This window comes from Octopus bimaculoides, chromosome 11, assembly GCF_001194135.2.
Source record: "Octopus bimaculoides isolate UCB-OBI-ISO-001 chromosome 11, ASM119413v2, whole genome shotgun sequence".
NCBI lineage: Eukaryota > Metazoa > Mollusca > Cephalopoda > Octopoda > Octopodidae > Octopus > Octopus bimaculoides.
This window is the reverse complement of record NC_068991.1, coordinates 34,256,251-34,279,973: the sequence shown is the minus strand read 5'-3', so window position 1 is coordinate 34,279,973 and position 23,723 is coordinate 34,256,251. Positions and strand designations below refer to the sequence as shown.

Below are 23,723 nucleotides of genomic sequence, written 5' to 3'. Positions count from 1 at the left end.
TTATGCATGTACGTATACATGACAACAAACCTCTCTCTCTCACTCACACTCTGTCTCTTACAAACACACACATATAAATGTATACAAACATATTTACAAAGACACACGTTAAATGCGCGCGCGCGTGCGTGGGGGGGCTCCACAATCTCCATTTATTTCAATTACTCTTGTGAGGATATTCACGTAAATCATTTTTTTCATTTAATCCCCATTTTAATTTTCGTAAAAGTTTCCAAGTACCAATGAGGCTTTTTGGCACATCTTCAATTTTCCCCATTCATGAGAGGCACCCGGCCATCATTCATCTGAGAGTCCATCTCCAGAATGTCCTCTCAAATTTCTATATAGCATATTTTGCCTTTTTTTCTTCAAGTATATAAGCAACAATTTCATTCCCGAGCAACGCCGGGTGCCTCTGCTAGTATATATATATAAATATATATATAATTATATACTTATGTATGATATATGATATATATATATAATATATACATATATAATATGTATATATTTTCTATACATATTTGTTGTTTATACACCTGTCTTCATCTTGTTTTTTCTGTAAACTTCAACTATATAATATATATATGTGCAAGAGAGATGATTGCGCTGGTATGGTCATTTGGCAAGAATGGATGAGGATAGTTGTGTGAAAAAGTGCCACAGCCTTGCGGTTGAGGGTACCTGTGGAAGAGGTAGACCCAGGAAGACCTGGGATGAGGTGGTGAAGCACGACCTTTGAACATTAGGCCTCACTGAGGCAATGACTTGTGATTGAGACCTTTGGAAATATACTGTGCGTGAGAAGACCCGGCAAGACAAGTGAGACCATAACCCATGGCCTTTACCAGGGGTGTAGCCAGCCCACTTATGCATACCTTTCCTTCTTTGGACACAAAACCCTGCTTGCGAAGACCTGTTGAGGCAAGTAAAATCGAAATCGAAAACTGAACCAAATTCGTTGACTGGCACCCATGCCAACCTTCCTTCATTGGACACTGAACTCAGCTTGCGAAGACCTGTTGGGGCAAGTGAGATCAAAACTGAACCAAATTCGATGACTGGCACCCGAGCCAGTGGAGCGCTAACAGTATTTCATTATTACTATTATCCCCATAACATCTCGTCTTTTAAGTTTTCCTTTTTTTTCTTTGGGAGTGTAATATTTATTTCTTTTATTAACAATAATTTTTACATCACCCCCACCTCCCGTCTTTTGAGTTTTTTTGCATACAGTTACAAATTTAACGTTTTATTTCATTTGGCATCCACTTCCAGAAACTCCATATATTTTCTTTTTCTTTTGTTTGTGTGTCTGAGTTCAATTATTTGTAGTGGCATTGGTACTTGAAAAGTATCATATAACTATTCCATTGGATCTTCCATTCTCTTGGGTTCGCTCTCAACAAATCTCTTTTTAGTTAGTTTACATATCTCATGTATACCCCTTTTCTTCCTTTCACCAAGTATAGCATTTTTCCTATGTGTTTGGTAATCATACCATATTCTCAACTTTGTTTTTGATTCTTATATGCCCTAACAAATACTTTTTCACCAATTTCAAAATATCTTGCTGTATTATCCATTGCAATTTTTTTTCTTACCAGGTAGTAATTTGTCAAAGACTGATTATATTTTCCTCACAAACATCAGCTTTGCTGGTGACATACCTGCTGGTGTGTTTGGATTTGGTGTCACACGGTATACTCTTAAAAACTGTTGTAGAGCTACCTTATCCATGACTTCCTTATTCAACTTTCTTAGGGCTCTCTTGAAAGTAACGACAAAGTGTTCTGCTTGTCCGTTAGATCTAGGATGGTATGGTACTGTAGTTACATGTTCTACAGCAAATCTTTTGTGAAACTTTTTAAACTCAAACAACACAAATTGTGTTCCATTGTCAGACATTATCACGTCTGGGACACCAAATCTCGCAAACAGCTCAGGTAGAAAATTTGTCACCGTTGATAAGGTTGGCTTTTTACCCTTACAAATTTCTGGCCATTTAGAGAGACTATCAACTAACATTAAGTAGTATGAACCATTTAAGGGACCAGTGAAACTGATGTGTAGTTTCAACCACAGCACATTTACTTTTGGCCAAGGTTCACTTTTATCCACAGTAATTTTGCTGCTAGGGCACATCCTCTACAGGCTTTCACTAAATTTTCGATTTTTCTATCCATTTTTAGCCAGTACATGTAGCTACGCATTTAAGCTTTCATCTTGGAAATACCAGGATGTCCAAAATGGAATTCCTTCAACATTTTCTTTTGCAATGTTTAAGGTAGTAATACTCTCTGTGCATACATCAGTATACCATCACAAATTGAGTACAGATTATTGTCTTGGTTTTGTTTTGCACCAATCCTGTTCCTATTTACTTTTCCTGTCCACAGTAGTCTTTTCATTTCTGTTATAAATTTGTCCTTTTCCACATTTCATTTTATGTTTTCTAGGGTTACTGGTATTTTGCATTCCACATTTTTTATTTCTCCTTCTGATCTTAATGCTATGATTACTGTATTTTCGAATAGCTTGCAGTATTTCAGTACCAGTCTGGACAACCCATCTGCATGCCCTAGTTTTTTTGATGGTAAATATTCCATTTTGTAATCATATTTCAATAATGTAATGCCCCATCACTGTAGTGTATTCACTGTATATGTTGGTATTCCTCTTTTGGAACCTTATATTGACAGTAGTGGGCAATGATCTGTTTGTAGATAGAAACTTCTTCCATTAATAAATCTATGGAATTGTTTCACACCAAATATGATTGCTAATGCTTCCTTTTCTATTTGGCTATAGTTCCTTTCAACTGGTAATAAGGACCATGATGCATGGGCTATAGCCTTTATACTCATGTTGTCATATTTGTGCGAGGGCACTGCTCCCTCACTGTAATCACTTGCATCTGTAACCAATATAATATCTAATTTCAGATCAAAATGCATTAATGCTAAGTTCAATATCAAAATGTTTTTCAATTTGTCAAATGCCTTCTGCAAAAATCACAGTCTGCCAGCATTGTACCCATTACTTGTTGAAATATGGAAGGGGACACTTTTACACCAAAGGGAATCCACTTAGATTTAAATAAGTCTTGGTGTGTATTAATGGTTAATAAGTCCAGTACCATTTTGCATTTAACAAATTATTTAGCAAGGCCCTTACATTGTCTATATTGGGAATGTAAATTTGATAGTAATTTACTAAACCCAAGAATGCTTGTAGCATAATCACATTATTTGGTATGGGTATATTTTTTATTGCAGTTGCTCTGAATGGATCTAGTTTCTGTCTGTTTTTATCTATTATCGGGTCCAAGTATTTAATATTTTTTCTGAAAGAACTTGCATTTTGCTTCACTTAACTTAACTTAGGATATTGTCTAAACAGCAATAGCAAAAATCATAGTCTGCCAGCATTGTATCCCTTACTTGTTGAAATATGGAAGGGGACACTTTTACACTGAAGGGAATCCACTTAGAATTGAATAAGTCATGGTGTGTATTAATGGTTAACAAGTGTGAGTATTCTTCTACTTGGATTTGTAGATACACCTCCGAGAGGTCTAATATCGAGAAGAATTTCCCTCCATTCAATTTTGCGAACACTTCCTCAGGACTCAGCAATGAGTAGTTATGTAAAATTAAGCAATCATTCAACCTCATTGAAAAATCTGCACAAACTCTTAACCTATTATTTTTACTTTTTACATAGACTATAGGTGCTGCTTCTAGAATATTCCTAGGCTTTCAAGTTTCAAATTCCTTATTTACTTGTTCTATGATATGAAACAGTGCATTCCGTTTTGGCTTAAATACAGGTGTTGTACTTTGTTTTACTGCAATTTTTGCCTTCATTGTTGAGCAGCAACCCAGTTCATCCAAGAAAACATCTGGAAATAAATGTTTTATTTTTCATTTCAATCCCTCAATCAATTGAACCTTTGACTGAATCGACTATATTCCTACACAAAACACTTATATGCGTAATCCACACTTTGAACAGTTCCATCCACTCTGTACCAAATAGATTAACTGAATTATTTAACACATACTTTTGCCTTTTGCATTTGGTCATGAAATGTCTCATTACACACAAATTTGCCAACAAAATACAATCTTTTACCTGTAACACTGCATGCTACTTTTGTAGAGTTACTTAATTTTGGCTTACCGATATACCTTCAAGTTTTTAAATTCACAATGGTAATATCACTTCCAGTGTTTGACAGCATTTGTACTCTTATATTTTTAATTTTCACATTTACAAATTTCCTTTTCATCATATTACCATTTTCCTTCGACATCTTGTTTATACTTTTTTCCTTTATTCCAACATTTTGTCATGCTGGTTTTACAATGTGCTTTTACATGTCCAATTTTCCCACAACGGAAACATTCCACATACTTAAATGGGAATTATTTTTTCTCAGGTATAAAGCTCCACATGCAAAACATGGGTTTGTTTCCTGCTTTTTGTCCTGTTTCTACTGTATTTTAGTACACACTTGATTTCTATTCTGCTTGTCTTGTATTTTCCAATGCACTTGGGAACAATCTTTATGTTCAATTTTCTCTGTGTCATGTCTTAAATTTACAATTCTTTCACACTCTTCTGACACTTGTTGAAAGGTTATATCCTGGTTTTGTTCCAGCTTAGCGAGAATTCTTGTTCTTACTTCTGTGTCTTTTTCTGCAGTTAGTCCCTGAGTAAATATCAGGCACTTGAACATATCTGGCGTTAATTCGTCCAGCTTGAACATATCACATTCCCTGTTAACTCTACCATATGTGATGTAGTCTTCCTTGCTGTCCTTTTCTAGGTTCAAACATTTCGAACATGTATTGAACAACTAGCTTTTCTCAATAAAAATTTTACAATGCTCATATTCTCCTGCTGCCAGTTTTCTTAAGATTAAATGAGTTTTCATATTGTCATCCCAATCTTTGCACTCTTTATTGAAGATTTTTTTCATATCTTCTATAGTAAGCCTCGAAGATAACTCCTTCATTTGATTCATACTTAAACTCTGTTATCGAGTTTGCAACATAATCTGGCGAGAACATCGTTTCAGCATTTCCTGACATTAATAGTAGCATTTGTTGCTCTAATAGTATTTGTTGTTGTTGTTGCTTCTGCTGTTGTTCTCGCAGTTGTCACTGCTGCCGTTGTAGTTCTTTCAGTTGTTGTTGTTGCTGATTTTGCAACTCAAGCAAACTGGCCAACAAATTTTCCATAATTTTACCATCTCTTTTTCCGTAAAATTCACACAAAAAGATTTTTGTGTGCTTGTTAATTCTTCATCACCACTTCATCGCCTTTAATGTTGGATTGTTATAACGCCCACTCTGGTATAGCAGTACAGTTGTTAGACCAGTAAAGACACAACTATCTAAGAACATCTACTGTGTACTCTCTCATATACTGACTGATGTCACCTTATTTATAGCAGCTAGCACATACTACATGTCATGTGTGAGGGGTGTACCATTATTACTATTATCCCCACAACAGCTATATTTTTCCTATTCAGGCCAACTATAATGTAAATGTTTATTGTAATAACAGCAGTCATGGCCCATGTTTCACTGCCATGTAGTATGGCAGTTCACACATTTGCATCGTACAATCTACCTATACTCTGAGCGAGAAGCCCTTTGTCACCAGTAGAGGTAGGAGCTTTCTGAACTTTGCCCAGGCTATTCTTATTCTAGTGGCAACACTCTCTGCACATCCAACCCCACTACAGACTTGGTTACCGAGGTAGTGGAAGCTATCAACTACTTCTAGTTTCTCCCCTTGGCATGTGATGGAATCAGTTTTCTGAGCATCTGCGGTGTTTATTGCCCCTGTGCATCTGTCACACACAAAAGCTATCTTCCCGGTTAACCTTCCTTTGATGTTACTGCACCTCTTATGTGTCTATGGCTTACACTGGGCACATCTTTCTACCTACACCTTTTCTACAGTTAGAGCAGGGCCACACACACACTCACACACACATATATATACATGTATGTATGTATGTATGTCAGGTCACTTATGAGGCTCTCATAAGTGCTACTGGTAACATGTAATCCAGTACAACCTGTTGCATGGTCGGGTTGCCAGTGACTAAACTGGCACCCTCAACAGGCAATCTTGGTGAGGAGGGTTGCTAGAAACTCAGCAGAATTAAAAACAAGACCTGTTGAATGCTCAGATGGACCTAGTGTAGGCTCAACGGCTATCTAGCAATAGCACGGGAACGCAGAAATTCCAGGATGGTGTCCGGCATGCTGAAAGACCACTGGGAGTGAGGCACCCTTCAGCTTTTGTTGAAGCATGTCTCTAGGAGAAGGTCACTCTGATATAAAACCAGATATACAGGGAATGGTATTGGAAATTTTGAGGATCTTTGGCTTGTGCTAGAGATCATGGCACTCCCACATCCCTGAGCCTGTGACTCATATTGGCACCAGACATCTTGCTCCAGCTTGTCTTTGGATAATGTCAATAAAGTGGAGAGGATCTATGAGGTGTTGTGCAAGCCTTATTGGACCTAAAACACTTCACAGGCATTGCCGACCTCTGCTAGATATGTGCATTTTTTTCCCCCTATATATATTTATCTTATTTTTAGTATATATTTTCTTCATTTTTAGTATATATTTATATATTTCTAGTTTTTTTTTTATTTGGAAGTCCTGTGGTGATGGGAAGGTGGTGTAGCATGTAGACCTGATGGGTTAGAAGCATGTAGTCAGCGACCTGCATGCAGGTGGCCCATGCTAGATATAAAGTCATCTCCTTGTCGCCTAAGACAGTGGTACGATTCGGTTGCTGCATGGGTGTCTGAGCAGCTTCATTTAGACAGGGCACTGCTCACCCAGAGGCCGGGGAGATTCTAGAACAGGTGAACCAAAAATTGCCTGTCTTTCCATATCTGGTCAGTTTAGCGCAACAGAGGGATGTCCATCCTGCGCTCGAAAAACCAAGAGTCTTTTATTTATAAAATCTGGACAGAACTTAAACATTTCATGTTGGAATGTGTGCATTCTGTTGGACAACAAGAGTGATTGTAGGCCTGAATGATGCACTGCACTTGTTGCTCACGAGCTGAACCATTATAACATTGATATAGCTGCACTCTCAGAGACTCGTATAGAAGGTGATGGTCAGCTTAAGGAAGTAGGAGGTGGATACAACTATTTTTGGAAGGGAAGGCAGAAGGAGGAGCGCAGAGAGGCTGGTGTTAGTTTTGCAGTTCGATCTGATATCCTTAAGAAGTTGGAAGAGCTCCCTGTTCCTATAAATGAACGTATAATGACTCTACAGTTGCACCTGAAAGGTAGGTGGTTTGCTACTCTAATAAGTGCCTATGCACCTACTTTGACTAGCTGTGATGAAGATAAAACAATATTTTATACCCAGCTGAGAGCCATACTTAGAAAAATCCCCAATTCTGATAAAGTCATTCTACTGGGGGATTTTAATGCCAGGGTTGGAACAGACTGGCAAACATGGAACTCTCTAGGACGTTTTGGAGTAAGGAAAATGAATAGCAATGGTCTCATGCTACTGGAGCTTTGTGAAGAACATGGACTTTACATCACAAGCACTCATTTTATGCACAAAGGTGATCACACAACAACGTGGATGCATCCAAGGTCTAAAGTTTGGCACTTGCTGGATTATGTCATCATCCGCAAGCATGACATCTATGACATTTGTAATGTCAAATCTTTTCATGGATCAAAATGCTGGAAGAACCACAGTCTGGTGCGAGCAAAGTTCCGGATGATGATTAGAGTGAAAGAGAGAAGAGGACCAGTTAGCATTCCTTGACATCTGAATGTCCACAAGGTATATGATGTTGTGGTTAGGAAAGAGCTTCAGACTCGCTTGTCCAGCATTAAAAATACTGCAGCATGGGAAGATTTTTGAGAACAGGTTCTTCAATGTGCAGCTGAAACACCGGGATATGCCACTGCCAGACACAGAGACTGGTTTGATGAAAATGATGCTAAAGTTCAGCGACTATTGGTGGTAAAGCGCCATGCCCACAATGTATTTCTACACAGAGAACTGTCTACTGTGCAGCGAAGTCTAACACTTGCCCACTATAGCAGTGTAAAATCACTACTGCAGCGATCTCTCAGGAAGATGCAGAACACTTGGTGGGAGGATCTTGCTTGTGATGTTCAGGCTGCTGCTAATGCAAATGACAGCAAGAAGCTTTACCATCTTATGAAGTGAGCTTATGGACCTAAGAGCTCCACATCAGCTCCTTTGCTTTCCAAAGAGTCATCTACTCTGTTTACTAAATCAACAGAAATCACAGGTGGCTGGATTGAACACTTCTCTGAACTCTTAAACCATGAGTCAGTTGTGCATGAAACAGTGATTGATACTATGCAGTAAAGACCTATCATTGGCTCCTTAGACTCCTCGCCCTCAATAAATGAAGTAATGACATTAATAAATAAATTGAATCTTGGTAGGGCACCTGGAAAGGATGGAATTTGTGCTGAGGTCTTGAGGTCTTGCGAATTTGTGGTGAGGTCCCTTCATGAACTTATTAGTGCAGTCTGGAGGGATGGTGCAATGCCTAAGGACTGGAAGATTGCAATTATTCTTCCTCTCTATAAAGGAAAAGGAGCCAGAGCAATGTGTGGTAACTACAGAGGTATTGCTCTACTATCAGCTGCTAGTAAGGTTCTGGCAAATATTCTTCTTACCTGTCTGAATGGGTGTCTCGTAAATGATGTCCTATCTGAATCTCAATGTGGCTTCCGATCTGGTAGAGGGACAATGGATATGATTTTCACAGCAAGACAGATGCAGGAGAAGTGCTATGAGCAGAATATGGAACTTGTCCAGGTATTCATTGATTTAACAAAGGCTTTTGATACTGTAAATAGGGCCTTTCTATGGAAAATATTTGGCAAACTTGGATGTTCGGATCACTTTGTATCTATAATTAAATCATTTCATGATGGGATGGAGGCTTGGGTCAATGTTGGTGGAGGCATGGTGGGACTCATTCCTGTAGAGAACGGTGTCAAGCAGGGTGGACATCCTTGCCCCAACTCTCTTTTCTTTGTACTTTGCTGTTGCTTTTACTCATGCTTTTGCTAAGGTTAGCTCTCTGGGAATATATGTCAGATATCGATCTGCTGGCTGCCTCTTTAATCTTCGCCGATTTGCTGCCAATTCAAAGTTTGTCTACCTGGGCAGCACACTCAGCCGTTCTTGCTCCCTGGATGAGGAAATATCTTTCAGGTTGCAGAGAGTAACTAATTCCTTCCAGTCTCTTCAGTCTCGTGTCTGGTCCCAGCATGGTATCGCAAGGCAAACAAAAGTTGCTGTGTACCGTGCATATGTACTGACATCGCTCCTCTACTCATGTGAGACATGGACTCTGTATAAACACCAGGTAAGGATCCTTGAACGCTTTCATCAGAGATGTCTCAGACACATTCCCAATGCTGGTTGGACCTCAAAAATTCCAGACACACAGGTCCTAGGGACAGCTGATATCTTGCTTGAATATTGAGGCGATGGTGCACAAGCACTGGTTACGTTGGACTGGACATCTTATTAGAATGAAGGATAGCAGGATTCCTAAGCAGATGCTATATGGAGAACTTGTGAATGGAAGGAGACTCCGGCAGAAACCAAGGCTGTGATTTAAGGACTGTGTCAAGTCCTCATTAAAGGCCTGTGATATGCAGGACACTGACTGGAAGAACAATGCCTGTCATCGCCACAGATGGAGGAAACAGGTTAAAGGAGGGGATTGACACTTTTGAGAGAGCACTTATCCAGCATGAAGAACTTAAGCAAGCCATGCACTTTTGCACAACTCGTATAGTGAATGGGGTAAGCTTGGTCTGCAATGTTTGCAGTCGTGTATGCTTGTCAAGTGAGGAATGAAGGCCTGAAAAATGAGGTCATACACTATATTACCTTACATGACAAATTCAAGTAAGTTGCAAATAGTGACTAATGCCAGAAATTACAGTCAATATGAGATTGTCAACAAAGAATCTAGGGAGTAGGTTTATGATATTACTTTGGTTAACTAAAAGGTGATTTAAACTAAGGATTACAGAATTATATAATTGGTTTAAAGTATGCAAATACTTGATAAACTTTGTGCAATCAAATCAGCCGAAGTTCTGATTTCTTATTTAGTAAGCTGAACTGATGCTTTACTATCTCATAGAGGTTAGTGCAGCATAATTTGCAGCCGTATCTATTTCGAACAATGTCCCAGATAATCTCAAATTGAATATTATCTTCTTTTAACTGCCAACTTTTCAAAGCTAAAGAGGTGCTAGTAACCTAATGTCAGTGTTTAAATGAGGAGATGAGATTATGCAATCTCACTTTAAAGTCACATGCTGAGCTGCCTATGTAGGTGAAGGTGTTAGTACTGGTTTTTATGGTACATTTGTAAACGATATTATTTGTGAAGCAGGAACCACTAAGTGGAAAATTAGCTCAGTCCCAACAATTGCATTTTTTAAAGAGCTGTACCATTACTATTTGTGTCATATCTGTTATTATTATTACCATTAATATTATTGTTTCTGTTGTTAATGTTGTTTTTCCTTTTCTTCTTACTATTACTTGATTTACAGCTATCATTGTCATTATTATCACTGCTATTACTGGAATTGCTATTCTAACAATCATTACTACTATTATTACAGTTAGAAGTTGCATAACCCAAAGGATCAATTCCAGGGTTATTACATAGCAATAAATTTTGATGTACATTAGTTTTGTTCACATTATGGGTGATAGTAATATCAGTTAGTGGGTCACTGTCTATAAAATTTTCATTTGCATTATCTATATAAGCACAGGATTGTTGTTACTGAGAGGTGAGAACTGTCCCAACCCAATTTTAATATCATCACTAACATCACTGCTGCCCCTAGTATCATAAGTGTTACAATTTTAAGTAGTAGTAGCTTCATATTTCTATTCTTATTTACTCCAATTAGTTTATTTTGGGCTAATACGTGTGCATTAGTATATGTATATGTATCCATATACTTGCTTATAACTATATGCATGGATGTATCTGTTTTCTACATATATATATATATGTAAAGCATGGCTTAGTGGTTAGGGTATTCGGCTCATGATCATAAGGTTGTGAGTTTAATTCCAGGCAATGTATTGTGTCCTTGAGCAAGACGCTTTATTTCATGTTGCTCCAGTCCACTCAGCTGGCAAAAAGTAGTATCTGTATTTCAAAGGGCCAGCCTTGTCACACTCTGTGTCATGCTGAATTTCCCTGAGGAGTATGTTAAGAGTACACGTGTCTGTAGAGTGCTCAGCCACATGCATGTTAATGTCACAAGCAGGCTATTCTACTAATCAGATCAACTGGAATCCTTGTTGTCATAACTGATAGAGTGGCGTTTCAGTAAAATAAAGCAGTAATCACGAATGTGTTTGTACACGCCTGCTGGTGCCTTGCAAACCTTTCAGCAAACGGAACAAAATGAGAACTCAGTTTGCTTAAGTGCATGTGGATCATTTAGTATGTGTTTTCTTGAGTGTATATGTATATGTATGTGTGTTTGTGCGTTTATGTATATATGTATATACAGATGCGTATATATATATATATATATGAGAGAGAGAGAGAAAAAGAGAGACAGACAGACAGATAGTTGTAAGCTTAGTGGATGTATATGTGTGTATTAGCTATGTATGGATGAACACACGTATGTAGAGGTACATGCATATGTGCACGTATCTCAGTGTGTGTATGTATATATTAATATATGTGTGTATATATATATACATACATATATATACACACACATATATACAGATGTATATGTATATAGATATATGTATGGGATTGTTATATGTATGTGTATGTGTGCATGTATGTGTGTAAGTATATTTATCTATTTATTTGTACATGTGTGTGAATAACTGTATATACATGTGTGTATGCTTATTCCACCCCCACCCTCTTGCTCATCTATTTTATCACTCTTGTTACAGACCCTAGTTTCATCTCATCACCTTTTAATGAAGATGAACTATGTTGTACCTTTCCCTCCCTTCTTTTCTCTCTTTATTTCCCTCCTAGTTCTTCCCCTACTTCCTTGCATTATTTTCGTCCCTATAATGATTTCATTAATATAAACTTAGTAATAGCTTCTGCTATTCACTCTGCCAGGTGTAACTAGGTTAGTCAAGCCAAATTATTTTGTGATAAATTCTAATTGCTAAATTTTCTCTTGAAGAAAATGTTTTTTTTTTGTTGCATGATGTAACATTTTTGTTCATCAATAAAGAACGTGTCTGAAACAGCTGTGGCTAACTGCACCCCATCTGTGTTATTATATACATCTATATACATGCACACACAAACACACACATATATTTACATACATATATACATACCATATCATTTAATGTATACAGTATTTAAAATAAGACCTACAAATAATTTCTTGCGATAGAGACATTGAGATTAGGCAGATTATATAACATGTCTTGTTTCTCCAAACAATCTCATGCTCAGGGCACATAGTCAGTTTTATTTGTAAACCAGGATGGTGGTACATGAGAGAACATGAGTAAAAATGAGAAGGTTGATGAAAAAATTAGAATGAGAAGACAAAGGTTAAATAAAAATGGAAAATTTAAGGAAAGAACAGAAAGAAAATTTAGAGTTACATCCCCTTTGACCTTAGAAATTATAATCAATCAAGATAGCATAGAATGATTCAGTGATGAGGAGTCCAAAAGCCTGTGAGACAAGTGCTCAATCCGGAGACGGTGCTGTCCTACAGTTTGAGAAAAAGAAATTTGTTTATGTACTTGCATCTGCTGAAGATTTTGGATTTGGAATGAAACTGTGGTGGACTTCTTGAATCTAAAAAGAAGGTGCAATCTATCAGTTATACATAAGCTGCATCTCTTTCATCCATTTATATATGGCATAGATTTTTCCACAATTCTCCACTTGATTGTATGTAGAGTGTGGTTGGTCTTCAGAACCCCATGTGGCCAGCCAACTCGGTAGCTTTATTTTTATCAAAGTGTTGGAAAGAAGACAGGTTGTTTGCATAATGTCTTTTAAGGATGCCTTCATATAAACTGATGTAATTTTTCTTTTCAATTATGTTATCTTGAAGCACTGCAGTGAGTTCAGCCTCATAGATGACTAAGTCTATAAAACACACCTGATTTATAATTTTAACATTTAAGAAGAATGGAGGAGGGGAGAAAACCATATTATTTTTCCAGGACTGATTTAGGTTTTATATTTTTAATTGAAGGGTTATAAGATATCTTTGAAGCCGCTGTTAGCTAAGGCAATGTTATAGCAGGGGACCACATTTTCCCAGCAAACCATAAATACTCACACACATATACATGTATATAAGTATATATATATACATGCATACACACACACACACATATATATATATATAGGTACATATATATATATATGTACTTATATATATGAAAAAATATACATATATATATATATATGTGCATGTGTGTGTAGAAAGAGAGAGAGCATATTTGAACTGGTAACAAGTTTGTATTCATACAAATCATTGTAGCACTTCTATTGTGTATTTATTTATGGCACGCCACCAACTAGCACAACCAGTCACAGTACGATTACAGGAATATAAGAGGTATCCATCTCTTGCCAGTTCATAATTTTCCCAATTCCAGTATCTGATGCTGAAGAGGAGATAATCACTCTGAAATACATGTATCCAGTAGTCTGGTCAGGGGGTGCTTTGGACTGACTTGTTGAGTTTACTCCTACTAGACTACAGTGAGAAATTTTTTCCATGATAAAATACAGTGAATGCTTTTTTACAGGTAAATATGCCCGAAGTGTGTTTGAATTGGTAACAAGTTTGCATGCATATATATAAGTAGAATCAAGCACCTCTGCTAGCATCACATAAAGAGCACCTGTTCTGGCACCAAGTGAAAAGCATCCATGCAGGGACCATACTACATGCAGCTTTCTATGATTAGAGATGAAGTTTTTCAACAATTAAATCCTGCCTTTAAAAACCAATATGCACTGGTCTCAACATGAAATGCAGTCTCCAGCTACCTATGAGCTGTCAACCAATGAACAAAACAACAATATGCAGGCCAATCAAATTCTGCAATTCCATGCTGAAATCCTGCAATCAACTGTTTTCTGGTTACAAGTGTTCTATCTGCTAAAACAATGCACTTGACTGTGATGCACAGAAAAACCAAACTGCAAATGCAGAGAAATAACTGCTGTCCACACAAAACTTGCCAAATCTATGGAAGTCCATGGTGCAACATTTCAGCAGCCAACACCAAAGAACTACATCACAAAACTTAGGGAAGCCTGCAAGTGCATTTTCAACAGCCCTGCACACTTTTCATCTTCTCCCAAAGTACAGCTCCTGCATTATCAACAGGATTTTGTGCATTTATAGACTATTATAGACTCTCAAGAATCTTTATCTTTGCACTTCTTTTCTTACATTTCAGCATGAGATTTTTAAGCAAGTTTGTTACCCCATATCTCTTTCCTTTGTTTAAACTATTTCATACTGTTTACTATACTCTCTGTACTGCAAGATTTTATCTGTTTACATGTTAGCATGCTTATAAACCTGTAACACAATTTCATTAAAAACATTTTTTATTTAGTGATGAATTATTTCCACGATGAATCATTTTCCATGAAGACTCATTTTCTGTGATGATTCATTTCCATGAAGAAATTCACATGCATATGTTTTTATAATAATCCCATATTTTTTATAATGCATATGCCTATGGCCACTTGATAATTTTTTCATGTATTCATATTGCTCACTTGTTCCTATTCTGTGGTTTTCTGCAACATGTTTTCATTTGAACATTTGCAGTTTTCACAGATCTTTCACAGATTTTTCCCAGATTGATTAGTCTTTGCACTATTCAATATATTTTGTGAAAAAAATGTAATGCCCATGCATACATGTATGCATGCCCATACCCAGTTACAAACATGCACCACAATATTGTGGCTTCATTGACATGTTTTCCCATGTCTGTGCCTGCTCAACTCTTTCCCTGATTCAACATATGTCAGTTGTTTCATTATGCTCACTCTGCCCTTGCTTCCAGATACAACTCACCTCAATAAGACTCCAGGTTGGTCATAGTATACATAGAGAAAGTTTACCTGTCTTTCTCAATGTGCCAGTATGTCACTTGCACCTTGTTGTTCTTGCATAACCTCAACAAACGTATACGATCACAATGCCTGACTCATTTTGCCTCTGCACATTTTTTAAGATACCTAACACAACATGCACACTTCTGCCTGAAAATTTTCAAATTATATCATGGATTAAGAATGCACTCTCTCACCTCAGCTCCTTTAATTGAAAGTCTACAGCTGCACCTTTCTCTTGCATATGTGAATACAATCCATTACTGAAACATGCACATGCTCACTTAATGCTGCCCCAAAGTCAAAGCCCGGGCTGCATGCTATGCACACAAAGCAACATTGCATGCTATTCAGACCCACTCAAATAGATACTCGTCCCGTATGCATTACCTCAGATTCTCTCTCCTGATATCCATGATTTTTCTTGGCCTGGCATTACATCTACTTGTAACTTTACACTTTCGCAATTTTGAACATTCTGTAATTTTCATAGAGCACATTTCTGTAAGTTGTCCTAATGTTGATCCTTTGTCTCCAACAAATTATCTGAGAGGATGCAGCAAACAGTGACAGTATAGCTATGCAGATTCGAAACCAAATCTATATTTTTATTAATTGTTAAATAAATTTTCAGTCTATTGTTTCTCTGGTTGTGGAAGGGTCAAGACAGATAATGCTGGAAAAATTCTATTGCTCTCAGTTGACCTAATTTAATTAGCAAACATATAAAACACAAACAATTTAGCTATATCTCTCTTTTGGTCATTTGACCGTTGGCTAAGGAACAAACTTTTGCTCCCTGTGCGTCAGCTAGCTACCACACAGACTGAACCATGGATCCACAGCTACTGTGAAAGATATTATAACTGACCCTCCACAAGGCACCACCTTTGATTCTCTAAAAACAAAAGTCCTGTGTAGGAACTCTAGATCATCAGAGAGCAGATTCCGTTCATTATTGCAAGATGAACATCTTGGGGACAGGACTCCTTCAGAATTTTTATGGCAAATTTGAGAACTCAGCGACGGCACACATGAGAACAGCTCATTCGTAAAGAAATTATTCTTTTCCCGGTTGCCAATCAATTTTCAGATTATATTGGCAAATATGGTTGACACCAGTTCCATAGAACAAATTGCTGCCTCTGTGGACAGAATTATGGAATTTTCCAATGGACCCACCACGGCTGATTTGGTTATTGCTTCTTCTTCGTTTTTTAAAAACAGCTTACCTCAACTAGTGAAGACGCCATGTTGAAAGCTATTGATGGTTTAACACACAAAGTAGCTAAACTGTGTCATGATCAAGCGCCATTTAGGCATCGTCCACAAAGTCGGTCTTCATCTTCTGATCGTTGTACACTCCTCTGCCAACAGTTCTTCGTTGTGTTGGTACCATGCACGTTGCCTAGATAAGGCACATCATTGTATCAAGCCCTGCTCTTTTGGAGCATCAGAAAACTGAGTTTGGAGAGCCTGGGCATGGCAGACCTCTCCCATAACATTTCGCCTTATCATGCTTTCTTTATCAAGGACCTTGTCTCAAACAAAATCGTTCATGGTGGATACAGGATCAAGTTGCAGTATTTGGCCCTTACAGTTCAGCCCTATCAAGCCAAATTTTTCCGGCATTTTCTTGTATGCTGTGAACCAATCTCCTATCAAGACCTATGGCCAGACATCCTTATCGTTGGACCTAGCTTTGTGTCGAGATTTTAAATGGATTTTTGTCATTGCTGACCTCCCTCATCCTATTCTCGGTGCAGATTTCTTACACCACTATTCACTCTTGGTAGATGTCAGGAAACAGCAACATTGGCTAATACCATGTCCTTATCTATGCCAGCTTGTGAATCAACTGCTGCTGTTGTCAGTTCATTGTTTTTTGAAGCTGCTGCTGGAAACCAGTTTCATATACTCCTTGTTTCATTTCCTGAGTTAACGAATATTTCATTTAAGCCTACCCAGGAAGTTCACTTGACTCAAGACTTCATTACAACTGGTCCACCTGTCTTCTCTCGTCCGTGAAGATTAGCTCCAGATAGACTCAAAAGAACCCAAGCCAAGTTTGAGCACACATTAAACCTCCCACTGGTTCCTTTGCAACTCCAGAGGCATGTTTTCAACATGTGCATATTGACATCGTTGGACCTTTGCCTCCTTCCAACAACTGCACTCACCTGTGTCAACAGATTTTCTCACTGGCAGGAAGCTTTTCCCTTATCAGACACTTCTTCAGAAACTGTCGCTAATGTGTTTCATTGAGTTTCACGTTTCAGCACATCCACGATGATCACCACCAACAGAAGATGTCAGTTCAATTCTCACCTTTTCACTGAGCTGACTCATCTCCTTGGGTGTAAACACACCTGCACAACAGCTTACCGCCCTACAGCAAATGGCATGGTCGAATGCTTTCACCAACTCAAGGCGGCTATAAAAGCATATCCAGACTGCTCCAACTGGTTGGAATATCTTCCACTCATCCTCCTTGGTATTTGATCCACAGTTAAGGAGGGAGTTGGACATACTTCGGCTGAACTGGTCTATGGCATGGCACTTGCCATACCTGGGCAGATGATCGATCCTGTTTCACCACAAGACTTCCTGGACCCAGCAAAATATGTTCACCACTTACAGACATCTATGTCACATTTGTCCCCTGCAGGCCCCAGACAACAGAACGACACTTCACATGTCCCAAAGGACATCAATACTTGGACACATGTTTTTGTTAGAAATGATGGAATACCTTCTCAATTTTGGCCACCATATTCCAGGACCTACAAAGTCATCCAAATAGAACCAAAGTATTTTGTCCTCAATATTGGAGGAAAACAAAATATTGTCTCTGTTGATCACTAAAAAAAAAAAGCATTTGTCGAAAAGGACTTACTTTCAGTTCTCACTGTTCCTCAAACGGACTCAAGAACCTCAGCTTCACCCATTGCAAACACCTCTGATTCTGCACAACCCCAGCACACCAAATTGGGAAGATCAGTTCAATGGCCCACAAGATTTGTTCAAGTCTTTCAAATAAGTACAAACTCTTCACCTACCTGTCTTCTCAATTGAAATATTCACAATGTTCACATCAACAAAGAAAAACAAATTGTTTTTTCTTATGGTTATGAACAATTTCCACACATACATAACCCAACTGACTCTGCATCATTTGCATACAAGCCAAAACAAAAAGAATATTTTACATTAAAAAAAAGCATTTTTCTATATCAATGAGAAACATTTTTTATGAACATTGTTTTGCTAATTGAACTGACTGAACACTTAACCAACAAACTTTTTGCATGAACATTTTCATTTTTCTGTAAAATTACATTTCTGTGCATGCACATGTTTTGCTTTGTTTTAAAAATGTTTTGCTCTCTACATCATACCTGTATGCTTACACACGCTTGCACCACTTATATTTTAATGTGTGCTATCACTTGTTCTCCATGCTACTGAAAGACAACTTACTTCTATTAGACCTCTAGTGGGTCACGTAATCAATAGAGTTCCATATCTCTTTCCCTTCAATCTCCGACCTGAGCTGTGTCATTTAAGGTTCAAGTGGACAGGAGGCGACCTACATAAGTAGAAATTACTCCTGTGGTGTGTTGTCCTTCTAGCTGTCATGACCATTATAAATACAGTCAGACACACGACAGATGGGGAGATAGCCCATCAACAGGCAAACGGTCAAGAGACAAGCAGACAGCTAGCAGTTAACTTGCCCCAGTGAAGCAGCCAACACAGAACCACATATCCAGCATGAACGACCCAACACAGTAACAGTCGCAGAACATAAATAGACACAACCGAATGACCAATGCACACACACACACAAAACATGCCCAGTTCTACCTCACCACATCAACACAGTATTTCGCCTGTTTATTTTCTACTTTGCCAACTCGAAGCAAGTTGGTAATGTCATGTAGCAGATTTTCTGCTGTATACAACAGGTAAATGCAAGTGTCGATTAAATAAATTATTTAAACTACAATCCAATGCTTTTCTATTGTTTTACTTTGATGTTGTCCACGTGCCTATTTCATTTGCTACCTCAACAACATCTTTTGCTACATCATCTCGCTACACATTTATCGTTTTGAAGTTTGTTAAAGAGCTCTTTTGCTGTTGAATTCAGAAGTTTGTTGTAGAGATGTCAGCATTACCAGTTTGTAGAAGTTGAATGTTAGCATCAAGTGATATTTCATTTGCTGTTAAGACTGTCATTTCTAGCATCAAAGTTCTTTCTTTCTTGTGGAAGAAGTGGCAGTGTCAAGGTCTCCATAGTATACTCAGCATAGTCAAATTGACGTAACTTGTTTTGACTGCCATTTCTAGTATAGCAGTCTCCAGTGTAGCTTGATTAAATGTCAGGCATCGACAATGTAACTTGTTTGGACATCACAAGTCACCATTCCATCTAGTAGTTCCATGTTACAACCATATGCCCCTTTGATGTCAGGATTACCAGTGTAACCTGGTTGCAGACCTTCTCTGTCAGGTACACCATTGCATTACAGATGGGCCAGGGATATTTTGGTTAGGTTGATTTTGGCTGCATACTGTTTCTCATATAAAACAAAGTCCATTTTAGATGTTTGATGGGGAGACCATTTATTTGTAAATAAGATTTGCAATATTTACAATGGCTACTTGTCAGAGTCTGTATTACTGTCAATAGTAAAGTCATGAATATATGTTGTTTTGGCTAGCTACATATTCGTGTGAGGTGAGAGGTGACAATCCTATGTGCCTAGAGAAGGGCATTGTGAGCGAAGTGATTCTTTTCAACCTGAGGTTGAGCAATGACCAAGAATCCTGTGTTCATCTCCTCCACCTCTTACACTGGTTGTCCTGTGCTTCTCTATTTATTACCACGCTTTGATGGGAATTATGGAAAATTCCTCTTGATATTATAGGATCGAACGATTGAAGCTGAAATATCAGTGGCTAACAATTAGGCTACTTTCACCTGATAAGCTGTGGCTTGTCACTCGCAACTGAGCTACCGTGGTTTCAATTCGACACCTCGCTACAATATTAACAGGATACACATAACCTGGTTATCCATGATAATGGTCGCAGATATGAGAACTAAGATATGGAGTGTAACCTCACTTTTATGGTCCAAAATACAAATTGGTCTGTTGTCTGCACTTTTACAGTGTTGAATCATACATAATTTGTTTCATAATTAGGTGTCCATAAGTGAATACTATTATTGATGACCTAAACAAAATATTAGACGTATGCCAAAGAAGCTTAGACAGTTTTTGATTTAGTACATGCTTTCAATTGGATGTTGCGCGAAACATTTAATTTACTACAGTTGTGCATGTGAACGATGGGGTGAGCCTGCCAGTTTCACAAGAGAAACATTGCGACAAGTACTGACAGAAATACAGTGGATGCAGTTTGGTAAAATCACCATTACAATTCGTTTTCTACTCGTTCGCATGTCATTAACAAAACTCGTCGCCGATGATCGTATATTAGTGATGCCGAGAACTTTCTCAAAAGTATGTATGTAACAAATTAATAACACATCACGACATGTACATCGATTGACACTATTTCTAGAGAAATTTATGTATAACGTGGCTATTTCGAATTTTAGTATTTGTAAAACGATGCAGGGCCGTAAAAGCAAGAATACTAAACTAATATGATTTTTTTTAATGGTTTGGAAGAATTTTTGACTGCTATTTCTAACAAGTCGAACAACTACATAGAAGCTATTTCGTTGGTTGCATTTATAAACCGGTGTACAAGGCATGCCCCCTTTTTTTTCTTTTTCCTATACATAGACTGCCTATTATTGTTACTGTTGTTGCAGCAACAAATATATTAACTTTCTTTTTCTGAGCTGAAAATCCTGGAAGTCAATGAACTCATCATTTGGCCATTATTTTGGTTAATTTCTCTCTCTCTCTCTCTCTCTCACACACACACATACATACAAACCTGTAAGTAAATTTCTGAGTAAATTTATAAGTACCTTTGTGAGTTATTTTACATAGTAGCAGATGATGCCTAGCCCTAGGCCCCAATCGAGCAGACCTTAAAATCAAAGAGGCGATCTTTGGCTTTAGGTATTTATATCTGTGGGATTAAAAATAAAAGAAAGATCGCCACATTATTAAATGCCTTTTTCTTCTTAAGACGAACTTGATATAAAAAATAACGACTTTTTCTAGTTTCCTCCTGTTCTCGTTCGACGTTCACTACGCAGAAATCCGAATAAAAAGGAAGAAAAATAGCCCAATGGCAATACTTACTTGGGAAGGCAAAACACGGAGGCTGTTGGTATTTTCAAAGAAAACTTGTATAAAACGCTGTTTGCGGAACAAAGTTGCCAGGAACATAATGGAAAATTACAAACACCATAAAAATTATATCTAAAAAATATTTTAACGTTGCCCAGTAGTTTCACAATGTTGCAGCTCGCTGGATCCGTTGCGTGTCGAGGTTGCTATATACGTATACAGAAATAGGTGTGTTAAGTAGGTAGCCACGACTACATGTATGAAAGAAAATTAAAAGCCACAATGAAGAAATCGTAGTGGGTAGTGTACTTCATGAATTGATTATAAAACGAAAAAAGGTTGTAATGAAATTATCTAATTGAAAACGTTTGAGAAAAAAGCAGTATATACAGAAATGGGCAGGGCTTGTTCGACTGGCTGCCTCAATAACAATTAACTTGGAGTTTGTATATCAGCTACTGCTGCTACAGCAACAAACACTCCACTAAGTTTTATTCCGTTTAGTAATTCTGAAAATCTATAACTGTAGTAACAGTAGACGACAGAATGCCCATATGGTAGAGAGGCGCACCTTTGAAGTAACAATTTAAAAGATGTTATGTATTTTTGGTAATTTAATATTGAGAATGTAAATAAGTCTTTTATAAAATTAACGCTGATTGTCTCCGTCAAAGATTAAAGTTGAAAGCTCCTTGATCATATTCAAATACTTGTAAGGTTTAAAACCTAACACATATATACAATTCTTTTAATGGTTTTTTTTTTATGTCAGGTTCAGTTTGATATATTCCCTCAAATGAACCGATTCCCAATTAGGCTAAAAATATATTTTAATAGCGTAAATCTTCAGTCTTTTATAGAGAAAGAGAATGTTAATACACTCGTTTTTCTTTTGCTTTTGTTTTGCGTACGTTTAATTCCCCCTTGAAAACCTGTAAAAAGTTCCAAACATAAACCGTCGTTCGGTGAGTTTGGGATTTTACTTTTACGTTTGCTAAGTAGTTTGTTTCATTTTCTTAGGCAACCGAGGAACACAATTTTTATCTCATTATTTATTTTAGCCAATTTTGTTGATAATATTTTTTTCTGTGTTGTCTATTCTGTTGTTGCTGAAAAGAACTCACCGACACAGTAGACACCCGCCATGCACTTTCTACCTGCCACAGAATGCACTTCACTCCACTACATTGCACAGCCATGAAAGAAACATCTACAATAAAAAAAATGCAACATTTCGACAGTCATCCGACCAAAAACTACCTGGATGAAAATATGGAAACCCGCACTTGCAACGTTCTCCAAAGCTACAGATTTTTTGAACGCAGTCCTGCATTTAACCTGCATGCCACACAAACTTTTGTACATAGACTTTCTTTGCATGCACATATTTTTGCATTTCAAATGCTACTTTTTAGCTTTTCAGGACCAGGACATTTTCTAGTCAAGTTTGTCATTTTCATTCTGTTTTGTTTGCACTGCACACCTTCATTTATTTACACGTAACACTTAATCCCATGATGACTCAATTCCACGATGACTCATTTTACTAAAACAACTAAATTCATATGCATATGTTTTTGAATGTTCTATATTTTTTCTCATTGGCCACTGACATTGCACATTTCATGCACATGCATTATTCACCTATTTTTATTACATGGTTTCTGCTAAATGTTCTTTTGAATTTCTGCAATTTCTTTCTTTGCATGCTGACCCATTTATGCACTGCTCTGTATTTTGTTTGTAAAATAAAACAAAATTTTTTCTCAGCATTCACACACAAACCTGCATGCCTGCACCCACTTTCACACATGCACCAAAACATATGCCTTTAGAGTCATTTTCTCATGATTGCCCGCTCAGCTCTTTTTCCCCACTCTGTATACATCGGATGTCAGCTCATGCTATCTGTGTCTCTGTTCGACCCAGGTTGGTCATGAAGTTAATAGATAATTGTCTGTCCTACACAATGCGCCAGCATACCTGTTATGTTTCCCTCGGACTGACTCGCAGAGATAACATAACGAGTTATACAATTTAATTATTACATTTATTGTTCAATTACATACAAAGAACGCACTCACCCAATGTTCGTTATGAATAAACAAAAGTCATGTCCGCCATATATATATCAATGACCTTTTACTACGACAGTCCCACAAGACAACAACAATGAAACAATGAACTCAGACGAACCACATGACACACGGAACGTCAGACGAATTATATAG

The 23,723-nt window shown here is 37.6% G+C and overlaps 1 protein-coding gene across 6 annotated transcripts in view; it reads right to left on the bottom strand.

Annotated features, from left to right (window-relative positions):
* LOC106874397 (phosphonopyruvate decarboxylase) overlaps nt 1-22,105 on the bottom strand; it is a 186,893-nt gene extending 164,788 nt beyond the window's left edge. For 2 of the 6 annotated variants that reach the window (XM_052971685.1, XM_052971688.1), the window contains exon 1: nt 21,505-22,105. In XM_052971685.1, the coding sequence (XP_052827645.1) occupies nt 21,505-21,591 (87 nt within the window). In that variant the 5' untranslated portion in view covers nt 21,592-22,105. The remainder of the gene's footprint in view (nt 1-21,504) is intronic. The other 4 variants (XM_052971687.1, XM_052971689.1, XM_052971690.1 and 1 more) reach the window with 3 other exon arrangements.
* Nucleotides 22,106-23,723: the final 1,618 nt, after the last annotated feature.